Source organism: Parasteatoda tepidariorum, chromosome 6 (assembly GCF_982258835.1).
Source record: "Parasteatoda tepidariorum strain Cologne lab strain chromosome 6, Ptep-v5.0, whole genome shotgun sequence".
Classification (NCBI taxonomy): Eukaryota; Metazoa; Arthropoda; class Arachnida; order Araneae; family Theridiidae; genus Parasteatoda; species Parasteatoda tepidariorum.
Window position 1 is genome coordinate 106,664,657 of NC_141760.1, and position 26,546 is coordinate 106,691,202.

Below are 26,546 nucleotides of genomic sequence, written 5' to 3' on the forward strand. Positions count from 1 at the left end.
AAAAAAAATAAAAAAAATAATAATAATAAAATATCCGCAAGGCAGGTGTGTATATTTGGGGCTGATGATTATGAAATCTAACACAAAACTGTGAGATCACGGGCTCTATTCCAGCTGATGACAGTTTTTAATTATTATTTCTTAATACTGAAAAATTTATTTCTTATTTATTTTAAAGTATGAATGTTAAAAACTAATAATTTAACAAGTATTTAAAAAACTAGAAAGCTACAGCACCTGTTCATTTTACACACTAACCCTCATGGTTGCTTCTGATTAATCATTGCAGATTAAGAGGAAAAACGGTTTAGTTATTACCCAGTGAAGATGGACTTAAGGGTACTGAGTTCCAATCCCAGTGTTGACTGGTCGATACGAATTCTACACCCGGCTTACACCAGCCACTGTACCGAAGTAAAATATCATCAGTGATAGACGGATCATAGGTTAGAGTCCCCTTGTTGTCAGACTGACAGTGGAAAGCTTTTGTGGTTTTCCTCATCATGTAACTTAAATTCTGGTCAGTTCCATCAAAACGTCCCCCTCCTAGACAAAAATTTCTTCCAATACCTGATCCTGGAGTTCCCTTGTGTTCTGAATTGAGTTTAAAATTAGAAGTCTAATAAGTTGAACATTAGTAGTCGTAAACTCGAAATTGGGTTGGCTGTTCAATGACTATTATAAAATAAACTAATAATTTGGCCGGGATAGCCTGTTTGGTAGGGCGTTGAACTCGTGTTCGTGAGAATGGGATTTCGAATCCAGCCGGCTGAAGAATACCCATGTATAAAATGGTGACTGGTGCATGCTAAATCTGCCGTGGTCACAAAGTCCTCTAAGTTCTCACAACAAATCAATACCTCTGGGTACTGATCCAATTCTATTGTCTTCTGGATTGAGTTCAAAATTATAAGATTATTATTCAATATTATACGGAGTGAAACATTTGTAGTCGTAAACTCAAAATTAAGTCGGTTGTTCAACGGCGGTTATAAAAAAAATGAAACTAATAATCAAATTGTATTTTCTTATGTTCTTTCTAACTCCTTGCTTATTTTTGACACACCTTCATAATTTCATGTTTCTAAGTCATAGAGCAGCAAAGCGAAATGAAACGTTAAAAAAAAAAAAAAAAAAAAAAAAAAAAAAAAAAAACAATTTAGAGAAAAAATTCGCAAAAAAAAAAAAAAAATCATTTAAAATTCCAAATAACATATATTCAGAATTTCAGGAAAAAAAAAAACTCTGTTAAACATATAATGGTTCTTCTAACATGCCAAATCTTTACTCTGTTCTTAAAATGTGCTTATGATGTTCTTAAAATGAGTTTCTGTTTTTTTTCTCGTTCAAAAAATATGTGCAATAATAGAAAGGCTCTACATTATAGTCCCATCACAACCAATATATTTAACAATCAAGCAATATTATCAAATTTTTAATAATATAATGTTAATATTCAGCAATAAAAAATACGACAGTTTACTTTAGGTGTATAGAAATAGAATTGAACTTAAAAGGGCCCCATCATTTTCAGTAGCTTAGGGCCCCGCCAAGCTTAAATCCGACCCTGAGATCACCTAGTAAGCATAACATAAGCGGAGGGATACACTGGAAGTTTTCTAAAGTTCTTCCGGCTTTAGGAAGCTTGTTATTGATAAGGTATTAAAGATCAAGTTTCTGCTGCTTATTTTCTCTCTCCCACTCTAATTTAGACACTAAAATTTCAATCAATAAAACCCCCGTAGAGACTAACATACTGTAGGTAAAAAGTAGAAAAGCTCCTTCCATATCTGCTAAAGTTAATGTTTTAATGCGAGCTTCCTCACATTGACATGCATCATCTTTCAAGTGCAACTGAAAAACATAATGATCCAGTGTCTTCGAATAAAGACCGGTTTCGAATATTCTTAGAACTACCTCATTAAATTTTCTTTTTAAAGGAAAATTTTCCGACATAAAAGCCGCGAGGTTACATTTGAAGAGAACATCCTTCGAAATGGAAACGGGAAAACCACGTTGGTTGTACAACTGAAGTCCAAGTTCAGTGGTAGCTAGGGCAAAATTGTTCTTAAGGTGTTCTACAAAAGTGTCCTTCGTCACGCTGAGTTCCCATCCGTTTCTAACAACAATCCGTGCAAGTTCTCTTACTGTTGGGTTAGTGCTGGTTTCCATATAAAAAAGAATCTGTTTTATCTCTAATGGTGTCCCTACCTTATAACCTCCTCTTTTTACCGCAGCCAGTAAAATTTCATTGTTATCGATTGGAGGCTGACGTCTTGGCACTATCATAAAATTCAAAATCACAGCGATATAAAAGAGAGTCAGGAAATAAGCCCCTAAAATCCAAAAACCACGCAAAATTCTCTCGGGAATGGAATTCGTGCCATCCCGAATACTTTGTGACACAACTTCGGAAAATCTTTTGAAGAATTGGACGGGGTAAGTTAAACGCCTACCCTGAATCAAATAAAAAGCCAAACTCATTAATAAAAGGGTCAGAAAAACCGATATCCACATTGATGGTGGGAACGGTTCCATTAGAACAAAATGCTTCTCAACATAATCCGGCAGTTTCGTCATGAAACGGACAGTTAGGTATAAATATGGAAAACTTGTGTCAGCGTATTTTGACAGTTCATGATTTTGATTCATACTGGATACTGTAAAGTCTACTTCTCCTCTTGTCACCATACCAAGGCAACCGTCAAGTAGTGAAGCATTTTCTGGGAGGGTTGTCGGCCATCCTATTTCATCAACATAATATTCCAGAGATATATGTAGGCCATCAGCAATCAAGTGAAGCAATTCCCCTTCATATCCACTCAGTACCGGTCGAGCGTCAGGTTTGATCTCTTTAATGATGTAAACATCGATGAGCTCATGTATGCATGTTTTAAATTTTGGTAATGAGCTTGGGTATGATATTATTTGTTTAACTGTTGACATGTCAGAAAATGTTTAACAGTTAAAAACCTTTTTTGGAAAACATCTAATATCTTTTATAATGTAAACGTCAATGAGTTCATGTATACATGTTTTAAATTTCGGTAATGAGCTTGGGTATGATATTATTTATTTAACTGTTGACATGTTAGAAAATGCTTAACTGTTAAAAGCCTGTTAGGGAAATATCTGATTGAGACGAATAATAATTATAATTAGATATTTTGGAGGATATTTTTAATTAAAATAATACAAATTTTTTCCACTGTGTGCCATAATAATTTTTAAATTTATGAAGAAAATTGACGATATATTTAGCAGCGAATAAAAATACTAATAAAGTAAAAGAAAATACTTTCTTGAAGAATTACAATTCGTTATATTTGAGAACATAAGCTCACCAATGGATTCTTCAAAATAACGATTAAATTATCACAGAAGGAACGAATAATTTAATACGAATAAAGTCAGAAAATTATATTCTTGAAGAAATAGTTACGAACATGAAAGCTCACCAATGGATTCTTCAAAATAATGATTAAATTATCACCGAAGGACCGAATAATTTAATACGAATAAGTCGGAAAAAAGTATTTTTGATGAAATATACATGAGCATTTAAGTTCACCAATGAATTCTTTGAAATGGCGATTAACTTAATATTGAAGTAACGAATAGTTTTAATAAAGTAATAGAAAATGTATTCTTGAAGGAAAGTAATTCTTGATATTTGAAGACATAATTTTCCAATTGATTCTTCAAAATAACGACTAATTTGATACTGAAGTAGCGAATAATTTAATATTAAAACGTAATGAAAAATATATTCTCACAATAATATCTTTCGATAAGTTGAACATATTTTTTTATGCAATCGCAAAGATGCATACTTGCGTGTTTATTTTAAATATTTTCCGATCCACAAATACATTTCGATAAAATATCACTGATCATGGCGATAAAACCTGGTGTGATAAAGTTCTATGTGTACGAAATTTTACACAAAGCATACACTGGGTCAATAGTATATACACACAAAATTGTCCAACTAAAAAATGTCTTCAGGCATTGAAAAAAATTGCAAATAACTTACATAATCATCATCAAATTTGCCTTAATTTTGAGGGAGGCAGAGAAATCTTCCCTGATTGCTAAAAATGCTGTGTGCTCGCCGAAACTAGCTTCGCCGGAACATATTCTGGTATGTCTTGGACTTTCTAAGGTGGATCTTGCATCTAATCCCCTTTTTGTTGAGGATTTTCTTGTTGCCCTGGAGCTTATGTCAGATAAAGAAGATAAGCAACAACACAAACTACCATTTAATTTCTTGATGTGATAATGTTTACAACAAATTAACAAAAAGCTACCATATTTATGTTAACATATTCTTATATTCCAAAAACTAAAATATAGATAATTATCTCACGTAATATCCTTAATAATTTCGTAATTATAGTGTTTAGCAACTTATTTTTTCATGAACATAATCAAACATATTAAACTGTTGACATACGTACATATTAAACATACTAAACTGTTTTTTTAAAACATCAAACATATTAAACATACTAAACTGTTTTTTTTTTAACTTGAACTTAAAAAAATAGCTTACTATCGATATTTTGTTTTTGTTCTAGTTAGAAACTTGGGATGATGTAATCAAGTATTTACCGAGAAAAATAAGCATCTTATCAAACTAGTTAAAGGAGAAAAAATTATTGGATTTTTTTTGTAGCTTATTTGTTCAGTTGTCACGCTATATTTAGGAAAATATATATAATATTTCGCATTAAATTTTTGTTGTATACTTCCCCATATTTGAATGACTTCAAGTATTAAGACGTTGCTTAGTAACTAGAACTATTATAAAATAACTTTCTTCGTGAAATGAAGAATTATTTGATTTATTTGTTAATATTTCGTAAATAAGATATGCATTTTTAAAAACGTACTTTATCTTGTTTGCAATCCATTCTTTATCTTGTACAGAAAGACAAATCAATCACCCAAAAATGAGTTGGCGGCATAAGTTATTTTGTCAAAACAGGTTTATCGGTTATTTAATTTTTTTAATGTATTTATTCCCTACATAGATTGATAATTGGCATTAATTCAGTAATTCCTTTCGAAACAAAAGCAGCCTCGGAAAAATTACGAAGAAACTGGTCTTTTACATCCGACGTAAAACTTCGGGGGAAAAAAAGGAAATGAAAAAATTGCTTATTTATTAGATCTAAAGTATGTAATTTGCCTACATCTGTCTTGTGATCAAAATAAGGTTATTTTCATAGAATATTTTTCAAGGACTTACTTTCACTTTCTGTAAGTAGGTATGAAAATTCGAAAAACAGCAATTGCAAAATTTGTAGTTTAAAAAAACATAGTTTTTTATGCATTGAGATAAGTTGTCTGAAATTATCAAACTCCCCGCTAAGGATTTCAAACTATTAGCCAGTAAATTAGCCAAATATCAAAAGTTTTCGCCAATTTTCGAAAGTCTTTACCAAATGCAAATCTTAACAATTTTTTATTATTAATTTTTTTCCCGTTGTAGCGTATCAAGCTACATTAAAGAACTGTTCAGTTTTTTTATAAAATTACCCGTAACGGGATAGTGAAAAGATCATAGAACAACAAGAAAAACCCGTAACGGGATATAAGGAAACTCATCCGTAGCGGGATTGATAAAATATTATAAAACAACTAGATAAAGTGCCCATAACGGGATATATGAAAACGCAAATTCCACACAAAACTAATTCTAAAAAATTAACAACTTTCTGGTGTTCTAATTTTATCGTCTGCTTTTATTATTTAAATTTATCTTTTTATGTGCTTATTTTACTTATGCTTTTGCCAGCCCGTTAGTTTTTAATATTTTTACTTTTATTCATGCTTTTGCAAACCAATTATCTTTCTTATATTTTTAGACTTTATACCGTGGAAAACTATTTTACGGTCATTTGTTTCAGACTTATGTCATTTGGACTCAATTCTTATTGGTTATGTGGCGCATCTACGGAAAAATACTGCAATCGAATAAAAAATACTGATTTGTTTAGAAAAATTCGTTTTGACATCATTTTGAGGAACGAGTTAAATATATATTTTTCCTTCCAGTGGAAAAAATCATTCGCCAATACTTTCACGAAAACACAATTTTTCGCCAAATTTAAGATTTTATCGCATTTGGCGAGGTGGCGAATGCTTAGCGCGGGCCTTGATTGTGTAAATTCGCGGTTGTTACAATGCTAAATCACGAATTTGTTGAATTGGAATTTACACATAGATTCATTTTCTGATCAACAACACGATGCCAAAAACACAAATGTTACACGTGAGTCGTGCAGAGAAGGGTGTCTTTTTATAGTATATGAAGTATAGTCTATGGAATATTAAACATTTAAGTACCGAATTTAAGAGGACAGGAATAAAGATTTAGAAGGTATAATAAATGTTAAGCACACAAAGTACAGTGCTCAAAATAAATAAATAAAATAAAATTAAAACCCTTTAAAGTATGTAATATTAATTGACAAAGGGCAAAATTTTAATGAAATCGGTCGCATAGCTCTGGAGAAAAGAAAATTTAAATATAGTACTTTTTTGAAATTTTATAAATGATTCGCCCAATTCAAACCAATGATTCAATTCACCTAAAAATTAAGGAGATTAACATTATTCTTATCAGGACATTAACATAATTATTCTTATTCACGTTCACTCCAAGTAGTTTAAAATGTGAAAGAAATAATGACAGAAGCTTTTATTAGGTTATCATGACCTTTTTTCTTACTATTTAAAAGTATAAATGAAAGTACAGAAAAAAGAAAAGGAACGAAATAAAATATCTGTAATTTGACTCATTTTTTTAAACGAAACAGTCTTAAATATTTAGAATACATGAACGAGAAAAGAAATTTAAAGTGCCTGTCATTGTTCTATTTCTAGAGTCTATGACTTCTCCGCGGTTGCGGGCAAGCATTTAGGGGAAAAAATTATAAAAATTTTTAAGAAAAAAAGAAAAAAAACACAATTCTATCAAACTTAGTCATATTTCCTTATGAAAAAAATTTAAAAATTTTTAGCGAAAAAATTAGAATAGTTTTTGCCCGTAAATTATTACCTTAAATCACAGACATATAACAGTTGGAGCCAGAAAAAAATTGCACTTATAGTGTAAAAATACAATACTCTTTATTTTCGCATAATTTTTTTTCTATATTTCATGCTTATTAATTTTAACTAAATTACTTTAAACATAAATACAACTTGTATAGAATTATGTTAACAAATCAGATCATTTAAAGTACCTTATTTAATTTAATAATTAAAATTTTATTCTAAAAAAAAAAAACCCAAAAAGACGTATTTCTCAAAAAGATGGTGGTTTATGCTCGTCTTGGCCAAAAATCGCTTTTTTTTCTTTTTTTTTTAAACATTATTTAACATTATTTTTTTTAAAGTTTGAATAAATTCTTTACATTGTAACCTGTAGTGCTGCCATCTGTTATTTTTTTTTGAAAAATTCTTTCTAAATAGACATGCCATAAAAATTTAAAATTTTTAAGTATTGCGCACGCGAGTAAACATCAAAAAAAACGTTTCGCACATTTTAGTATTTTTTTTGGATTAGTGTTCTCTAATTAAAAGGAATTATTTCAATTATGAATATTATAATTCAACGCCGTTCTTTTGTTCTTCAACGATAATGAGGCCGATGAACGCGACGAAAATCAACGTTTTCTTTCTTACTTTCTTTTTTTTTAAAAGTATATTTGATTGTTGAATACAAAATCATGCAGTAAACAGATTTTGACAGACAATTTAAAGTAATAAAGTAATAATAAAAATAATAATTTAAATATTTTTATTTTGTTTTATTTTAGATTTAATTCAAAAATAGAATGCAATGATTATAATTAACATTATTATTATTAATATTTTTTTAAAAAAGAAAGAATTGTCTGGGAAATTTCTACTTAAACCTTAATGTTCATATAACTAGGTAGTTGAATAAACTAGAATTATCATTTAAATTTTTTTCTTCAGTTTTTTTTAAGAACAACTTATATAAAATTTTAACTTAATTTTTAAATAAATTGTTTCAAAAAGTTATTATTTATAAACCTTGTTTTTTTAGTATTTAATTAATTATCAAAATTTAATTATTCAACTTATATAAATAATCAACATTATTCAATGAAAACAATAAATTAAAAAATTTAAACTAGTTAAACAAATTCTACATTTTACATATTTGCAGTAGTTCCTTCTATTGCAATAAATTTTTTATGGATATACAATTACTAAAATTTAGTTCTAAAGTTTAGTAGTTGGTTTAGTAATATTTAGTTTTTTTCCATTTTATTTTTTTAAATAACTCAGCATTTTAAAATGTAACTACCAAGCATGAATTCAGTATTTAGCAATAAATGATGATAAAATGATATTTTACATAAAGTATTTCGTAGCCATTTAAGGAAGATACGTTAGATAAATATAAAGAATGTAAAATAGCAGCATTAAAACAAACAAACAACTACAAAAATACAAGACTAACTAGTTTTGTGCATGGCGTATTGTCTATGTACTTTGAATTTCACAATTCCACCAAAAAAGAAACCTTCCACGCTAAAAATTATTAATGCATTTCAAAAACATTGACTAAAGGTGCATTGAGATCAGCCACGGAGCTCACATAGAAATAATTTCAGTGCTTTATTTAGTTGAAGAACGGTCGAAATTTTGATTGTAAAATTCGAATTTGACAGATACAAAACTTCGCTAATAAAAGTTTAGTTGTTAAAAACTAATAAAAGCGTCTTTCAAAAAGTTTCAATTTCTTTTAATACTATTTATAGCATTTCATGGAAACTAAAATCAATAACATAGAAAATCACGATAAAACAGTGTTATCCATGGAAAAAATAAATAAATAAGTAAAATAGAAAAAAACTTTAGGAGTGTAATTTTACTCTTCTATTAACTTTTGAGGTGTGAATTTTAAAATATAGGGTTGAATTTCAAAACAAAGATTGCCTTTGTAAATTGCTGCAATAACACAGATATTATAACCAACATGAGAATTATTATATGAAGTAAATAAACTATAACTGGATGCGTTAGATGACCACCTTAAGGTCTGGTTTCTTAGGACAAGCGCCTTATCTGGGCGTCAGCGGGGCGTCAACGTCCCGCTGACGCCAACAAAATACTGGTTTGTTAGCTCAAGGCCTGGTTTCTTAGAACTAGCGCCTTATACCCTGTTTCCACTAGCCCAAGTAAATCCAGATTAAAGCGTAATCTAGATTTCAGTTGGTCACGTGATGGATTAAGTCTGAGTGAACTGGATTACAGTTGATCCAGTTTGAGAAACTAGATTAGAGCGCGCAAATCGAGATTCGTCTTCAAAAATGGAAACAAATATGGATAAGCAAAAGAAAATATCTTGGACAGATAGTGAGACGGAGTTATTAATCAATTTGTGGAAGACACACCACAATGACTTGCTGAAGGCAAAAAGAAATAAAACTGTTTACGAAAGAATTTGCAATTTTCTTATGAAATTTTTCTACGTGTAAATATAATGGTACATTAACTAATTTAAAGCTAATAATTGGGTTAGATATATTTTAATTAGGTATATAAAAAAATCTTAATTTGTATAAACAAAAACATTTTTTTATCAACTGTTTAATTTTTGTGTAGATGGTCCAAAGCAGTCAACGATCGCAAACTACCCTCAAAATTTGCATCTTCCTTTATTTCATTTATTTTAAAGATGAAGATTATTGAGAATTTTAATTCTATATTCTGTTGCAAGTTGGGAAAAAAAACCATTAACCTATTTGAAAAACCAGTTAGAACACATACATTTACGTGTGTTGTGAAATGAGTGCAGTGAGGAAAGTGTTGGCGATGCGCGCCTCTGCGCTTGGCGTCAGATTTTGTCATTCAATGTTATGATTCCGTCGGAGAAGCAGCTCTGACCAAGGAGCTGTTTGTTTTGTTGAATAAATGTTCGTTTTGTATTTAGAAGGCCTATGTGTCACTTTTATTTCCAATGCACCCAGCATCTGGTAGATGCAGCCCATGAACGATCTGGAATTTCTCCTTCGGTTTCTTACAACGTGTTTTTTATGAACTGAGTATGATCATTAATAATAATGTTCATTGGTACTTGTTTTCCCTAGGTACCGGGATGAAAACAAAGCCAAACTGTTGACTTAAAATAGTTGTCCTCTAATAATTACTTAAAGTAACAATTTATCAGAAAATGGTTACCATGTTCAATTATGACAATAAACAGTTCTATAGCAAACTGCAAGTTTATGTTGCTATTTATCTAGCCTGCAGTGAAAAGCAACATGTTTCTATTCATTTAGTTAATATTTTTGTAAAACGTGCTTTCATAAATAATTTTTATTTAAAAATATATTCAATAACTGAATAGTTAAAATATTTTTTATATTCTTAAAAGACAGCTATTAATTAAAAAGATAGAATGAGCCACTAAATATTAAGTTAATTTAAAATTATGTAAAAGTTGCTTTAGTAGTTAATAATATAAAAACTATTTCCCAAAAACAAGTTGCTTTATCTCCAAATCGATGTCCTAGTAAATGTTTGCACGTTGTGAATGTACATACATATAGATTAAAATTATGTATCAGGAATAAAAAAGAATTTTTATTGGTAAGCATACACTAATTATGATGTATGTATGAATAGGAACTCTTTTTTTGGTGACAAATTTAGCTATTTTCACTGATTTTTAACAATAAATCAACTCGATAAAAGACAATTTTAATTAAAGTTATGTAATGAATCTTTAATTAGAAAAAGTAATAAAAATAAACATTTAAAATATAAACATAACAAAAAACATCATTCATTATTTTCATAAAAATATGCAGCCATAGCATCTCTTACTAGTTTACGCTGATTTACGCTGCCCATAACACAGGTTGTATTGTTGCTATGCAATACAACATCTTTTTTCCAATCTGGATTAAAATAATCCCCAAACTGTTCACATAAATTGTTCAAAATGCAAGCTGCATGCACAACTGGTACAGCATTGTCTATTCTGGTCTCCAGCAACTTTAAAATTCTGAATCGAGCTTTCAACCTTCCAAAAGCATTTTCAACAATTGCCCGTCCTCTTGATAAAGAAGAATTGTATTTTTTCAATATGTCGGGCATTGCTGAATGTTCCTCATAAGGCTTTTGTAAAGTTTCCAAAAGTGGAAAGGCAGAATCCCCAAGAAAACACAGTGGGACTGAACACCCTTTGATTGTTTCAGATAATTTGAACAGCAAAGGATTTTCAGTCAGATAATTGTAGAACGCAGAATTCTGTAATACAAAAGCGTCATTGTTCCGTCCAGGAGACCCAATATTCACGTACGTAAATTCATAATTGTGATTCACAACAGCTATCAGCACGATACTATAAAATGACTTGTAGTTATAGTAGCTCGTAGCATGCATTTTCGGTGGCTGGATCTTAATGTGGGTTCCGTCAATAGCCCCCAAGCACTGTGGAAAACCCCAGCGATCCTTAAATGCATCTCTGGCCTCTATCAATTCTTCTTCGGTTGATGGAAGATGAATTAGATCACCACATTCCTCCACAAAAACTTTACAAAATTCAAGGGTAATTTTGCAAACAATGCTTTTGGATACACCAAACAAGTGAGCAACTGTTCTATATTCTGCAGATGAACTTAAAGCATACAAAGCAATGGCAATTCGCTTTTCTTTACGAATAGCCTTCCGGAATTTTGTATCCTTTCTGTCAAGGACGCATAGCTTTTCGCACAAGAACTGATACGTTCTTTTGCTGATCCTGAAGTTTTCTCTCCACTGGCTGTCAGACATTGGAGAAACAAAATCTTGCCAAAAGTAACTGTGTCTTTCTAAAGTCCACACAGAATGCCTCCTTAAACAAATGGATGCACTTAAGATTAAAAACAAGTGTAACACTTTGTTTCGCTCTCTTCTTCTTTGCTGAAGTAAATTTAGTAGAAGCTGCTGATTCTGCTGTAGCAGAACTAAACTGACTTCTAAGGACTCCATCCAAAATTAAAACATTTGAGATGAAGAAAGTAAGATAAGAAAAAAAAGTAGTGTTAAAATATGTAGTAAAGTAATTAAGCAGTAATAGAAATGAAAATTAAAAATTCGGTTTTAAAGAACAGCAAAACAGTCAAATGGTTATATGAAAAAATTAAAATCGAAGATAATGCAATAAAATATGTTATTTTAAAAATGTAAAACAGAGAAACAAGAAAAAATCAATGAAAATATTAGTTCTGAAAAGAACTGTTTTTTTTTTAAAGATAATGAATGATGGAGGAATAAATTAAATAGCAACAGGCAACTCAGGATATAATGGATGTCAAACGACGCTAAGTAGGGTTTCAGTTTCAGTTTCGAAGTCTTTTTTGCCACACTTGTAACAAGCTTTTAGCTTACTTTGCTCAACATGAATGATCTAAATAATCTAGGTACCTGATGCAATCGTTAGTTTAATCTAGTTTCGAGAGTACATAAGTGGAAACGCTCTTTTGACGATCGGATTTCGTGTAATCTAGATTACTGGCAATCCAGATTATCTACAGCTAGTGGAAACAGGGTTTATTATCTGGGCGTCAGCGGACAGTTGACGTAGAGCTGACGACATAAAAATACTTTTTTGTTAGCTCAGCGTGAGCAGTCGGTCCTACTCAGACATTATCTCTCATTGCGCATGCGTTAATAACGTAAACAAATATTTATTTTGAATTTGTATTGATTTTGTTATTGTCGACCAGTGTTTTAGAGAACAAATAATGACTTTGTCCAAGAAAAAACACATTATAGCTGAGTTAAATGAAGAGTGCTATGTTTAATGAAGAAGCTATGTTTAATGTTAAAATCAAAATCTTGGCTGATTTCAATGTGCTGTTGGATGTTGTCCGCCATTGCTTCTGTGGTTAACGTCACGTTGTAATCCAACTGCAGCTGAGTTGGACGGCAATTGTAGTTCAAGATGAGCATTCGATGACGTATACTATTGAACTCACAAATGGACCAATCAGAGGTTAGCGCTGATTTCCAGCTGACGGCTTCCTGTCCTAAGAAACCAGGCCTTAAGTCAGTTAGTCACCGGACCGATATATTGAATACAACTTTTGCTTGCATCACATTACACATGAAACTGATCGTTAAATTCCAATGAATCATTTAACGAATTTATAATAGAATATTAATTTGCACGAAAAATAATAATTGTAAAACAGTCAATAAGATCAGGCACCGATTTTAAAAACTTAATCTTAAAATGTAGCGTAGAATTACGTTATTATTAAAAAGTAAAAAACGATTTTCAAAGTTTTAAATTTTTATTATAGAAAACAATCAAAATCAAAAATGCAAAAACAGCAGTACAGATAAATTAAAGTTCTAGATTGCCTAGTTTAACACCGAAGTCAAGCATCACTGGCTACGGTCACTGTGCGGGTGGGTGACCACTTGGATCAGTCAGCGTAGGGACCCTGGGTGTACGGTATTGGTCCTCGTTAAACTGTGCTACCGTAAAGTGCTCGACTTCACGCGCAGGTCGTCGGGCTACCGAAGCGGGGGTGCCACCCCCTCCGCAGAGGATCAAAATTGTGATGGCATGTCTTCGGATCATCCTCCGGGATGTTTCCCAGACCGTCGCCAATAGCCCATTGCGCAGCTCTAATTCAATTTTGATTGGATGTCGCCGATCACATGGGTAAACAGTCGCCATTTTGTTGACTAGTTTGAATGGTGAAGTATCATTGGCCTCGATCTGTTATTTCTATTTTCGCTTTTCTTTTTACTTTATTTGTTTCATACTTTTAAATTATTAATACAAGGTGTTGCGCATTTGGTAGTTCTAATAAGTCATAATTAGGCGTTAAATTATATCGCTTACCTGTTGATATCGCAATAGAGAGCGACGGAAAGTATGACTGCATAGAATTAGCAGAGATATAAAACTTCCAAGCGATATCATAAGTACGATAAAATTTTACAATAAGAGAATGCTAAAAAAATTGTCCCGATATATTTTAAATTGCTCATTATTTTGTTTGCTTATGTGGAATTTTCGCCTTTCGAGTTTTAAATAAATATCTATATTGAAAATTTGAATTGTTTTGTTTTATTTTATAAAAGAAAACTATGTCTATTTCAATAAACTAACAATTATGACAAGTATTTTCCTCTTTAAAGATATATTATTAACATTATTACTGATTAATAAAATATAAAACTATTAGAGTATCAAATTGAATACAATTTAAATGCCTTTGTACGAATTCAGTAAAATATATATATTTTTTTAATTTTATATGCCTAGCAGCTTGATAACTTTACTTTATCTATTTGATAAAATAATTGTGTGTATCTTGATATTTTTTAAAAAGAAATATCAAGATTTATTTATTAAAATGAAACATTTACCATACAATATGATAAATACTCAAATAATATATCTCAATCATAGTCATCAAATCTATATATATATAAATTAAATACGTCCCGCAGTGGACTGATCGTTAAGACGCGGTTTCCAATAGAATACCGAAGTCAAGCATCACTGGTTACGGTCAGTAACGCCCGTATTCACCATTGACCCTAAAGGCCTGTTTAGACGATCCAATTTCTTGGACAGAGATTGATTGATATTGATGGAAACTTGTTTTGCTTTGAGCTTGGATCGTGTAAACAAACATCCAAGAACTTGGTCCAACTTCTTGGACGATAGTAGAGCATGTTCTACTTTCCATCCAAGTTTTTTCTCCCTTAACCAATCAGCGTCTTAGGTTTCGTGACGTCAACAAGCTGGCAGCAAATTATGTCATTTTGTTGTGGGTTTTCATATATTTTAGTCCAAATAAATTGATCTGTCGAGGTTTATTTGTGTTATTATGATTTTATTTGAATTTATTTAGTAATTTTAAACTTATGTAAGTATTATTTTATAATGTTGAATATGAACAATGCGCATGCGCAAGTTTTTCTTTCAACGAATCAGCGACATTCAAGAACTTGGATATCCAATCATCATATCCAACGAATCATCCAATTTCTTGGACAGAGAAATCCGTCCAATTTCTCGGATTCAAGAAATTGGACCGTGTAAACAGGCCATAACCCTCAGTCAGAGTTCAAAACAGGTTTTATGAGAGCAACTCTAGTTCAGAGTCCAAAATTTCATTTCACCGTGTGCGTAACTGCGAGTTACTCTAACCCAGAGTTAAGTAACTTTAACTCTGGGTAACCGCGCATGCGCAGTAAACGAGTGTTTGCTCATTTACTTCGTTTTCTTCGTCGGTATTTTTTATATTTCTGCTCTTTTTCGTTTCATAATTTTAATAGTTTTGAATTTCGATTCTTTTTTTGTATTTTTAGCATGCAGATTTCCCCGGTTTGAGCAAACGCGGATATGAAGAAGGAGATTTTTTATTTATTTATGTTTTCAAAAATAACACTTTTGATGTTCGGTTGCTTATGTTCAATGAGGTCAATTTTTTCACTTGATGCAACTATAATTAATTTATATCTTTGCCTTGGCTTAAAAAAAATAGCATACTATAATATTAATAAAATGAAAATATATTAATACAATGAAAATTAAATAACACTTTATTTTGATGTTCGGTTGCTTTTTTTATGTTTAATAAGATCATTTTTTTACTAGATGTAACTATAATTAATTTATATCAAATAAATGCTTATTAATAAAATGAAAATTAAATTTTCTTGAGTTAATATCTTCTACAGAAGATACTATATATATTTCTCAAATTATTATTAACAGTCGTTATAGCACTTAAATAATTTTTCACTCGAAAAAAAAAAGTCGTGGATAATAAAGATTGCGGCTACAATAATTCAAATGAATAGTGTAAGTAAGAAGATTGTAAATAATTTAATTAACTTTTACTTATTTTTTTAAAAGAAAGAAAACAACCGATACTTGAAAGAAATATAAAATTTAAAAAAGAATATAATTCATTAAATGTTTTTAGATTTAAATAATATCTATCGAGATGATAGATCTTGCCCAAAAATAAAAATAGTTTAGAGTTGTAATAATAATGTGCAATATTTTGATATGAAGATAACGAAAAGAATTTAAAACTTTTTTAATCCATAAAATAAAGCTATTAATTAAATTTAAAAACATATACATTATTTTAAATATATATTAGAAATTATGCTGAAATAAATATTACTTAATCAATGCAAATTTTGATCCGAGGTAACATTTTAACTACACAATAATTTGCATCAAATAACTTTGCAAATCAGGAAATTTAGAATTGTATAAGCATAAAATAATCTGCTGAATATTTCGAAAAAAAAGGATCATTTGGAATAGATTTATTGCTTAAAACTATATGAAATTAAAATGCCCGTCTTTAGTTATAATTTTTAATATATAGCCTGACTACTTTATGACATATATGGGGCATTTATACAACTGATATATTTCCATGTACAATTATCAAAATAATTAAATTTTTGAAGGCATAATTTTTTTTAAATTTTAAAGTTTTGGAATATTTGTTCCGATTATGACATTTTCCTTTAAAAAAATTGTTATCTTATTCACCATATCACCGACGTCGATTCTCTCTTATCATCAGCAGATGGCAGCACAATAGTAGTTATTTATAACTTCTGAATAATATGAATGTGTTGATTTATGCATATCTGTACTAAGAAGTTTATTATATACAATTTCTTTCAAAATTTAAAAAAAAAAAAATTCTTCTCAATGGTTTGAGTTATCGATAATATGTTATGAAAGGGAAGAAAAAAAAAAGATTAAAAATACGCTAATAAGGATGATAATGATGTTAACATAATCCCCTTGATCATAGTGTAAAATAAAAGTATTAAATAATTGTGTGAAATAAAAATATTTTTAATCGAATTTCAGTTACATTTCTATGGTTGCTTGCGGCTTTATGATATCCATAATAATAAAATATCTAAATTCATAATAATAAAGCTCGGATCCTTTTGCTCATGAATACAAGTCAGTTAGGAAAACGAAACTAAACATATTTTTTATTTGACCAGTAAAAGAGAGATTCAAATTTAAATACTCGATGCAATCTTTTTTTCTTCTTTTAATAGAAATTTTTAAAAAAAAAATAACAACGAAAATTGAAAACAAACGCTATTAATACGGCTATAAATCTACCGCCGGGATGCAATCAACCGCCTGTAACTGCCGGTCAAGTAACCCGCAGTTAAGAAACCGACGGTCAAAAAATAATGGTGGAAATCGCTTTTGAACTCTCGGTCTAAGTTTCCAAACAGGGGGTTTTGGAACTGGGAGTTACGCGTTAGGTCAGAGTCAATGGTGAATACGGGGGTTTAAGCGAGTGGGTGACTATTTTGATCTGCCTGTTTAGGAACTGAGAGTTCGCGGTATCGGTCCTCGTTATACTGTTCTAACGTAAAGTGCTTGGCTTCAAGCGCAGGTCGTCGGACTACCAAAACAGGGGAACCATCCCCTCCGCAGAGGATCAAAATTGTAATGCCATGTCTTCGGATCATCCCAACAACTCCTAGAAAAGAGCAGGCCTCAGCACGGGTTACCATAAATATCCTTTAGTAGTCCAAATGAATGACATATATCGTATTTTCAACCACTGCGCAGCTTAGTACCCCAAACGTAATGACATCTTTCTTATTTTTCATCTACTGCGCAGTTAATTTCGTCACACCGGACTACTAAATTGATCCGTGCTGAGGCCTTCCTACTTCTAGGAGGTGTTGATCATCCTCGGAGATGCTTCCCAGACCGTCGCCAATAGCCCATTGGGCAGCTCTAGTGCGACGTAAGTAAAATACCTACCTACCTACATATAAATTAAATAGTTTTACAAAAATAAAAGTTAATTCTTATTTTCGTAATACCGATAAGATGATGATAAGATAATACAATGAAGGATAAGATTATTGTGTTATGAAAAAATGGGAAATTTCTTCGAAAATATTAAAGCTGTTCAAGTGAATTTATTGGTTTAATATTTATAATATATTTTATATTTTAATTGACAAACACATTTTTATTTGATTTAGTACGTTTTAAAAAGCAATTTCAAAACATTTTTCAATTTTGTTATTTGCATCGAAAATTTCAGTAACGATTTGATTTTAAATTTAATTAATTGCACTTAAAGTCTTAGCAAATTTTTTTTATAGAAGACCAAATAACAATTGCTATTTATTAAGAAGAAAAAGATTTGAACTATTGTGAAAAAAACTTTTTCTTTGAACACTGATTATAATGTCCATAATGATTTAAATCCCAAATTATACCACCTTCTTAACTTCATAAAAAACCGACTTCATAACTGTTTAGAAAAAAAAATTATAGCAGATTATGAAAGACGGAATGAGAAAGATTTTACTTATAGATAAGGCATTATTTTTACTGAATGGGATAAAAATAAAACGTGCAATTTCAGAGAAAAAAAAGTAATTAAAAGAATAAATAGTGAATATTTAAGTTATCTTGAAGAATATAAAAATAATGATCAATAAAAAGTGGCGTTTAAGAATAGAAACTCCATATCTACATTGAGAGTTGAGGTTACAAGAGACTTGTAGTCACCAAGATGGCGGCGTGTCGCTAATTTATCTACTTACCCGGGATTTTAAGATAACTTTCAAGTTATGGTAGGTAGATACTTTATTTACGTCACACTAGAGCTGCACAATGGGCCGTTGGCGACTGTCTGGGAAGCATGCCGGAGGATGATCCGAAGACATGCCATCGCAATTTTGATTCTCTGCAGAGGGGATGGTTCCCTGCTTTGGTAGCCCGACGACCTGCGCGCGAAGTCGAGCACTTTACGGTAGAACAGTTTAACGAGGACCGATACCGCGCAAACTCGGTCCCTACACAAGCTGATCAGAGTTGTTATTCTCCTGCTTACTGACCGCAGCCAGTGATGCTTATAGGAAAACAATACCTTTATGACTTTTATTAGTTTTATGCTGATGACAACCAGAAAAAATATGGAAATCAATGTGGGAAAACTGGATCCTACAATGTAATTTTCCGACCAATAAAAACTGCACCGACAACAATGGAAAACTGTTTACCATAACGTTATACGCAGAAATACTTTACGTATAACTAACTATTCAACACTACATAATGAAATGAATCTAAATAAATACTTAATGTATAACTAATTATTAACGCTACCTAAATTATTGCTTAAGACAACCTAACAAAATGAATAATTACTATGTTTCCAATAGATTGATAGATATAGACCAATAGATAGACCCTTAGTTATGGTTTCACATTTTCAGAGATGCCATTTAGTCTATTATAATTGACTGCTTTTCTAAGGGATTATCTTTATTCACAAGCAAGGACAAATTTAGCATTTTTAGCAAAACCTTTGCAATTGGTATTTTCACTAGCGGTAAACTTTTTGAGGAGTAAAAACTCAAAACCGATGAGTGAAACACACGCCTAGATGCGTTTGGGATCAAATTCTTCACTGAAAATTAATGGAATTCATATTATTTTCAAGAAAAAGGGCTTCTTACTTAACAAAATATCATTCTTTATTCTATTGATCAAAGAAAAAGAACCCTTTTCACTTGTTGATTGGAAAAAAAGATAAAGGGAGGAAATAAAATGATATGACGATCAAGTTTTGAAAGAAATACTTGATAGAGCGTGATTTAGTGCTGCTGTATTGATTTCCGATGAAAAGAATACTCTTTTAGATATGGCAACTTATTGCTCTTTGGCTTAATATCTTTAGATTTTGTAGACAACCTCTCCGCTTCATTTCTCGCCAAAGTTATTAAAGTGATCCAATTAGCTTTGTTTCGAGGATTTTAATATGATTTTCCTAATTTTTTCTATACATTTCTTGCAAAACAATTTTCTTTCAGAGTTCCTGTTTTAACAGTAATTTTGAACTAAATTGAATTTAAAATTTAAAAACTACGTTTTTCAAGTAGAACTAAAAAGGGGAAAAGAATTTATTTTTTGTTACACAGAAAACGAGAAACGTACGGTGCATAACTTTAGAAAGGTATGGGGAAGGGAGTTTTCGGTGGTGATGATTTTCGGTGAAAATTGTTACTAAAGTAATAAGCCATGTATTTTTCGTTTCAACAAAAGTAATCTTTCGTAATTGTTTCGTTTTACTTCTGATTATAACCTGGTAATCTTGATGAATTTAAATTGAATATTGTCACGAGTCATATACATAATGTAAGAAGAAAAGAAAAAGTAATTGTAAAACACCTTTTGGCCAATATTATACTGTTTAGAATGCTAACTGTTATTACTGTTAACTGTTTAAAATTTGTGACAGGTATACGTGACTGTTAAGTTTTGTCTATAGCCTGCTATACTAATTATCGACCTGATGCAAAATGTCAGAATAAAAAAATAAAGGCAAAGCTTTGTAAAAATGAAAAACGTTCGAGGTATAATTTTTTAACATTTGAAACGTTTCTGCAACGCTGAATTACCGGAGTTCATAAAAAATGTGGGAATCTCGAGAATTATTCAAATCAGTCTAGAGTTTCATTTAGTTGGAAAAATTGTCAAGTAGATGATTTAAAAAAAAATTTCATAATTTTTCAAAAATTTGTCCGTTCTAAATTCCAGATATCTGCTGAAAATTTCAGCTATCATGATATACTATTGATGATATAAAGCTGCTTTTACAATACATTTTAGAAAAATATAGTTTTTATAGTTTAACGTTTTTGTTGTTAAAATAAAAAAAAAAGATAAACTTGATGCATTTTCAAACAAAGAAAAATGTCGAAAATTATGCTCTGTTGAAAGTTTCAATGGAGTCATTAGGGAAAAAAAGGACTCAGATTAAGAAAATAAATAAAATTATTGTTTGAGTCTCTATATAAAACTAGTTATTAAAAATTTTGCCACCTATGTTTTGACATTAAAGTCAACACAATATTTTTACTCATTATCGGCAAATCACGATTTAAAAATCTGAAATACATTTTATTCATCAATAGAAAAAAATGTGCTCATTACACACCATTTATTTAAAAAAATAAAATAAAAATTAAATAAAAAAATAAAATAAAAATTAAATAAAAAAAAGAACCTTTTGTGTCAACAGAAAAGTAATTTCCTTTTAGTACAAATATTTATGCAGACAACTTACGAAGGTTAAAAGCAAGACGAAATTAAACCTCATATTGAAAGCTACTTTTAAGAACATGTTCTCGATTTCAACTATACATTCTACCTAAAGAACAAAAAAAAAAAAAAAAAAAAAAATAGAAGAAAGGAAACTTTTATTTTATTTTTCTCAACCCCCGGGGTAAAGTTGTATAAATACATTTTCCCTCAACCCGATTTTTAAGCATTCTCGAGTGAAAATGTTTCTATCTGTAAACAAATAAAAACTATTCTTGGATAGAGTGTAACAACCAACAGGAAATCAAAAATGTCACGTTTATTGTATTCTTAAAAAAAAAGTTTACGGTTTTTTTTTCTTTCTGTGTTTGTACCTTTCTTTATGGTACCAGAAATTCGTTCATTGTTGGATTTGATTTAATTTTTTTTTTCGGCGGAGAATAAAGAACACAAAAAAAAAAAAAAAAAATGCATGCAATTATTTTTTTAGTCTTGCTTCTTAGATTAGTATTTTAATTAATGTTTTTCATAAGTTTTAAAATTATTTACGCAATTGTGTGCGTGAAGATGGCTTTATTTTTGTGATTTACTCTCTCTGTGGAAGATGTTATTATTTCTTACCGCTTTAGACCATTGACTTAAATTTTGTGTTTTTAAGTTCATTGAATCAGTAATTATATTTAAATTAATTAAAAAAAACTCAGTTGAAAACAGCACAAAAGCTTAGCTCAGTAACATAAGTTATGTTTTTAACGTAGTTGAAAAACATAACTTATGTTACTGAGTTTAACACTCTGGTAAAATGATGTAAAAATAATTAAATAAAGTAAGAACTGTTTTTTCAATCACTTAAAACAGAAAATGTCAGACGCATCATTTTTAATAGCTTAGCTTTAATTTATTTGGTTCCGATTTCCAATAGCTTAGTCAGATCGATAAGTTTAATTTCACTTTTTACTTATTTTGCTACATCTCAAAATCTTTTAAGTGAATGGATTGTATCCCATGATATGTCATTGCTTTTGTTTATAGTAGGATGCACTTGCCAGGCTTGTAGTAGAATGCACTTGGGGGAGCATCCTACTACAAACCGGGAGGTCCTTGGTTCGAATCCCGTCGGCAGCCAAAGAGCAGCTCTCTCTCTCATAAATATCTCCTCCCACATAATTTTTCAGACTATTTTCAGACTATGTATATATGCACTTCGATTTTGAAAAAAAAAGTTTTTTCTCTTTTTTTTAAACTTCAACTATTATTTGTTTCGGAGTTATATAATGACACAATTTTCTCCATTTGCGAAATCTTTTTTTGCGGTTTGACAATTCAAAATTTAATGTATTTTTTTTCTCGGCAAAATTATATAATTTGTAGAAAAATACATTTAGTGGAGAAAAACAAAATGTGTTTGTGGCTTTCTTTATAGGAACCCTCCATTCCCATATTTCAACACACAAAGATATTCAAAAACGTAATATAATTAAAGAAATATATGATATAAGTGATGTTGTTGTTGACGTAGGTCATTAAGGCAATGGGGGTACGTTTGTTCTTGTTTACAAGTGGCGCCATCTATGGCCCCGAATTTGACTTCTGCCACACCCATTGTCACACCCGCTTATTGGGTGGACCCATTCATACATCCATTAATTCATCCACAGATCTTAATTCTGACCTGAACCTGAGAAGGATCTATCTCCAATCCAGTACCCCCAGAGGTTTAATTCGTTATGGGAGCATGGAGGACTATGTTACCCAATAGATTTAAAGTGCACTAGTCACCATTTACTACGCGGGGAATCTTCGGTCGGCTGGATTCATACTCCCGTTCTTGCAAACGAGATTCCAGCTTCCTATCAACTAGGCTATCCCGGCCCTGATATAAATGATGAATACACATAATTGGTATTATATTGGTAAAAGTATTGCATTTAATTTTGTTCATGCATTTAAGTATTTGGATTGTGCTACTTATTAAATGAGGCAATGTCTGTTTCAAATTATACAAAAGAATACGTTTTTTTAAAGCTTTTGCAACGAAGATCATGAAAAATCAGTGTTATAATATTTAACGTAAAAATGCTTTAATGATTACCATAGTGTAAATAGAGACAGGAACGTTTTATGCGTAATAAAATAAGTGTAGCAGTGATTATAGCATAGCTTGAATGGATTTTATGCAGAATCTTAATAAAAGCAATGGAATATTTAATAAATAAAATTATAGATATACACCCTTGTGCAAATTAATTGAAACAAACTCAATAAATTCAGAAAACTAAGAGAAAATACTATTTTATTTAAATTTATACAAACTTAAAAATTTTTAGTACACAATATGATCTTCACGACGCTTTATTAACATTTGAACACGATTCGGCATGGATTCCACTTATTTTTTACAGTCATTTATAATACACAGTCCAGTCACATTAATGTGACCACCACCTACTCTCGACGTCAAGGTGAAATAACCAATCGCAGAGTGTAGGTGGCAGCACATTACAGTGTAGTATATATATTGGATATCCTAGGGCATTGAAAAGCATTTCAGTCGTTGGCGCAATGCAGAAATGTAGTGATTTATCCGACGTCCAAAAGGGCATGATTATTGGCTTTCGGCCCAAGGGTGGAAGCATTTCGGAAACGACTGATTTTGTGAACTGTTCGCGTACCGCCGTGGTAAAAGTATACCGTGCATGGCAAAATGGCACTATACAGAACAAGCGGCGTGGCACATGTGGTGCACCATGGGCCAAAGATGGCAGAGGCGAATGAAGGCTACGGAGATGCGTTCAGACGAATAGACGTGCAACTGTTGAGCAACTGACCGTCCAGATGAACCAAGGGGCTACCAAGAGTGTATCCTCAACAACTGTTCAGCGAACGTTGCTGCGCATGGGCCTCCGCAGCAGACGCCTGGTTAATGCACCCATGCTGACTGCTGTTCATCGGTGACGAAGGCTGGAATTTGCACGCCAGTACCGCAACTGGACGTCCACAGAGTGGCAACAGGTGGCTTTTTCCGATGAATCACATTTTATGCTCCATGGGACAGATGGACGTTGGTGTATACGGCGTGAAACGTCTAAAAGCAACACCCTGCAACAATTGCCGGAAAGCTGATGGCTGGAAGAGGGAGCGTTATGGTTTGGGGAATGTTTTCCTGGCATTCACTGGGTGCACTCATCATTGTGGAAGGCACGATGGATCAGTACAAGTACGTATCTGTCCATGCGGACCATGTCCACCACTATATGCAGATGATTTTTCCTCAGAATGATGGCATCTACCACCAGGACAATTCGAGGTGTCATACAGCTCGCAGTGCATGTGCGTGGTTCGAAGAGCACCAGGATGAATTTATCGTACTCCCCTGGCCGGCAAACTCACCCGATTTAAACCCAATCGAGAATCTGTGGGACCACCTCGATCGGGTTGTTCGTGCCATGGATCCTCAACCGCGTAATCCAGCGCAGCTGGCCACGGCACTGGAGTCGGCATGGCTCAACATCCCAGTGAACACTTTCAGAAACCTAATTGACTTTCTTCCTGAACGTCTCGTAGCGGTCCGCTCTGCTGAAGGTGGTTATTCTGGCTTTTGACAGGTGGTCACATTAATGTGACTGGACTGTGTATTTGTGTCCTTGTACCACACATGATTTAACGCCGTGATTAGTTTCTCCATAGTTGTACAGTCCATATTTAATAGGCGATTCTTGCATATGGCCCAGAGATTCTCAATTGGGTTGATATCCGGAGAGTTCCTTGGCCATTCCAATGTCTCAATTTGATTCTCAGACATGAATTTCTTGACAATTTTGGACGTATGGCAAGGAGCTAAATCCTGTTGAAAAATCCCTGTTCCATCAGGGTATCGTTTCTTCAACTCTGGAACAACTTTTTTACCCAGAATAGTAATGTACTGCTCAGAACGCATCATACCGTCAATAGGCTGCAAAGGTCCAACCCCATTGTAACCGAAAAAACCTCAAAACATATTCTTTAAAAAACACGAAAAAAAAAGTTTGTTTCAATTAATTTGCACAAGGGTGTAGAATTTTTTTTTTTAAAAAAGTAGGTTAAAGATAGTCTATATACTCTCCTGAAATATTTTCCAAACATTAAAGAAAAATGTATATTTTTCTCATTAGAAAATAAATTTCCGAAGCAATTATGAAATAATGTCTTTTAAAAAATTATGAAACGGCTTTGTTAGTACTACTAAATTTCATTCTAAGTTAATTGAAAAGTGGCGCCAAGCTTGCAATTAATCGCATATAATAACACCATTGTCCTAAGAACTCAATAAAATTTTAAGAGCTAAACTACAAGTTTATTCTTAAGTTAAGTTCTATACTTTAAAAATCTTCGAACCATTCTATTTCTGTCCGACTATACCCCGGATATTTCATTTTATCAAAACAGACATAAATACAACGTTTACTATTTAACGCCACTGAGAAGAATATTTATCTTAGGACGACACTGAGTAAGCGAACCCGTCCCTCCTTTAAATCCCTTCCATTGGAATCTTTGTTGAGTGTCGTAAATCAGGGTATTTCGGTCTTCACAAACCCTAAACAAAAGGTAACCCTGTATGCCGTCGGCGCCTCCGAAATGATTGCTGGGGCGCCTCTTGGTCGCCGCCCCACTCTATCGTTTATGCTGACTCGGCGAGTAAGCAACAAGTCGCCATTCGCGGGGCAACCTGTTGTACTTTTAAAAAGAAGGAACGAAAGGTCGAATGATTGAATAGATGTAGCAGAAAATGTCGAATTGCATATTTTCATAGTTTTCTGTTTGTTGAGTTTAGTTGTGAGCTTAAAATATCCGCTGCAATTAATTTCTCACGCGTCGCGGTTATTGTGTACAGGCTTAAAATATCTTACTTTCAATTAATTTCACGGTGGTAGAGAGAAAGTATATCACCTAATCTTATAGGATTCGATCTTAAAATAATTCTAAACTAAAAGAGATTAATGTTTCAGATATCAAAAATACCCATTAAATTCATTATTTTGATATTTAGTTACAATAATGAGTGAAAAATGAAATAAAATAAAATAAGAATTTTTTGAATCTTGATTGCAAACAGTTCAGCATACTATTTTACAAACGTTTAGGAAGGAATGAAAATTGTAAATTTCTTATAGGATTCGATCTTAAAATGCTTCTAAATTAAAAGAGATTAATGTTTTATTTACGTAAAAAATACCCAATAAATACATTATTTTGATACTTAGTTACAATAATGAGCAAAAAATGAAAAAAAATAAAATAAGAATTTTTTTTTGATTTTTGAGTGCAAGCAGTTCCTCAAACGTTCATAAAGAAATGAAAATTGTAAATTTATGTCCTCTAATCTGATGCAATTGGAACGTTAAATAAATCTGAATTAAACGAGGTT

The 26,546-nt window shown here is 31.6% G+C and overlaps 2 protein-coding genes across 2 annotated transcripts in view; both read right to left on the reverse strand.

The window, feature by feature from the left end:
* LOC107455484 (uncharacterized) overlaps positions 1–26,546 on the reverse strand; it is a 180,828-nt gene that overhangs the window by 96,388 nt on the left and 57,894 nt on the right. The window lies entirely within an intron of this gene.
* On the reverse strand, positions 1,663–2,946 carry LOC122269346 (glutamate receptor ionotropic, kainate glr-3-like). Its single transcript, XM_043041962.2, has one exon. The coding sequence runs from the start codon at positions 2,944–2,946 to the stop codon at positions 1,663–1,665; it is 1,284 nt and encodes a 427-aa protein (XP_042897896.2).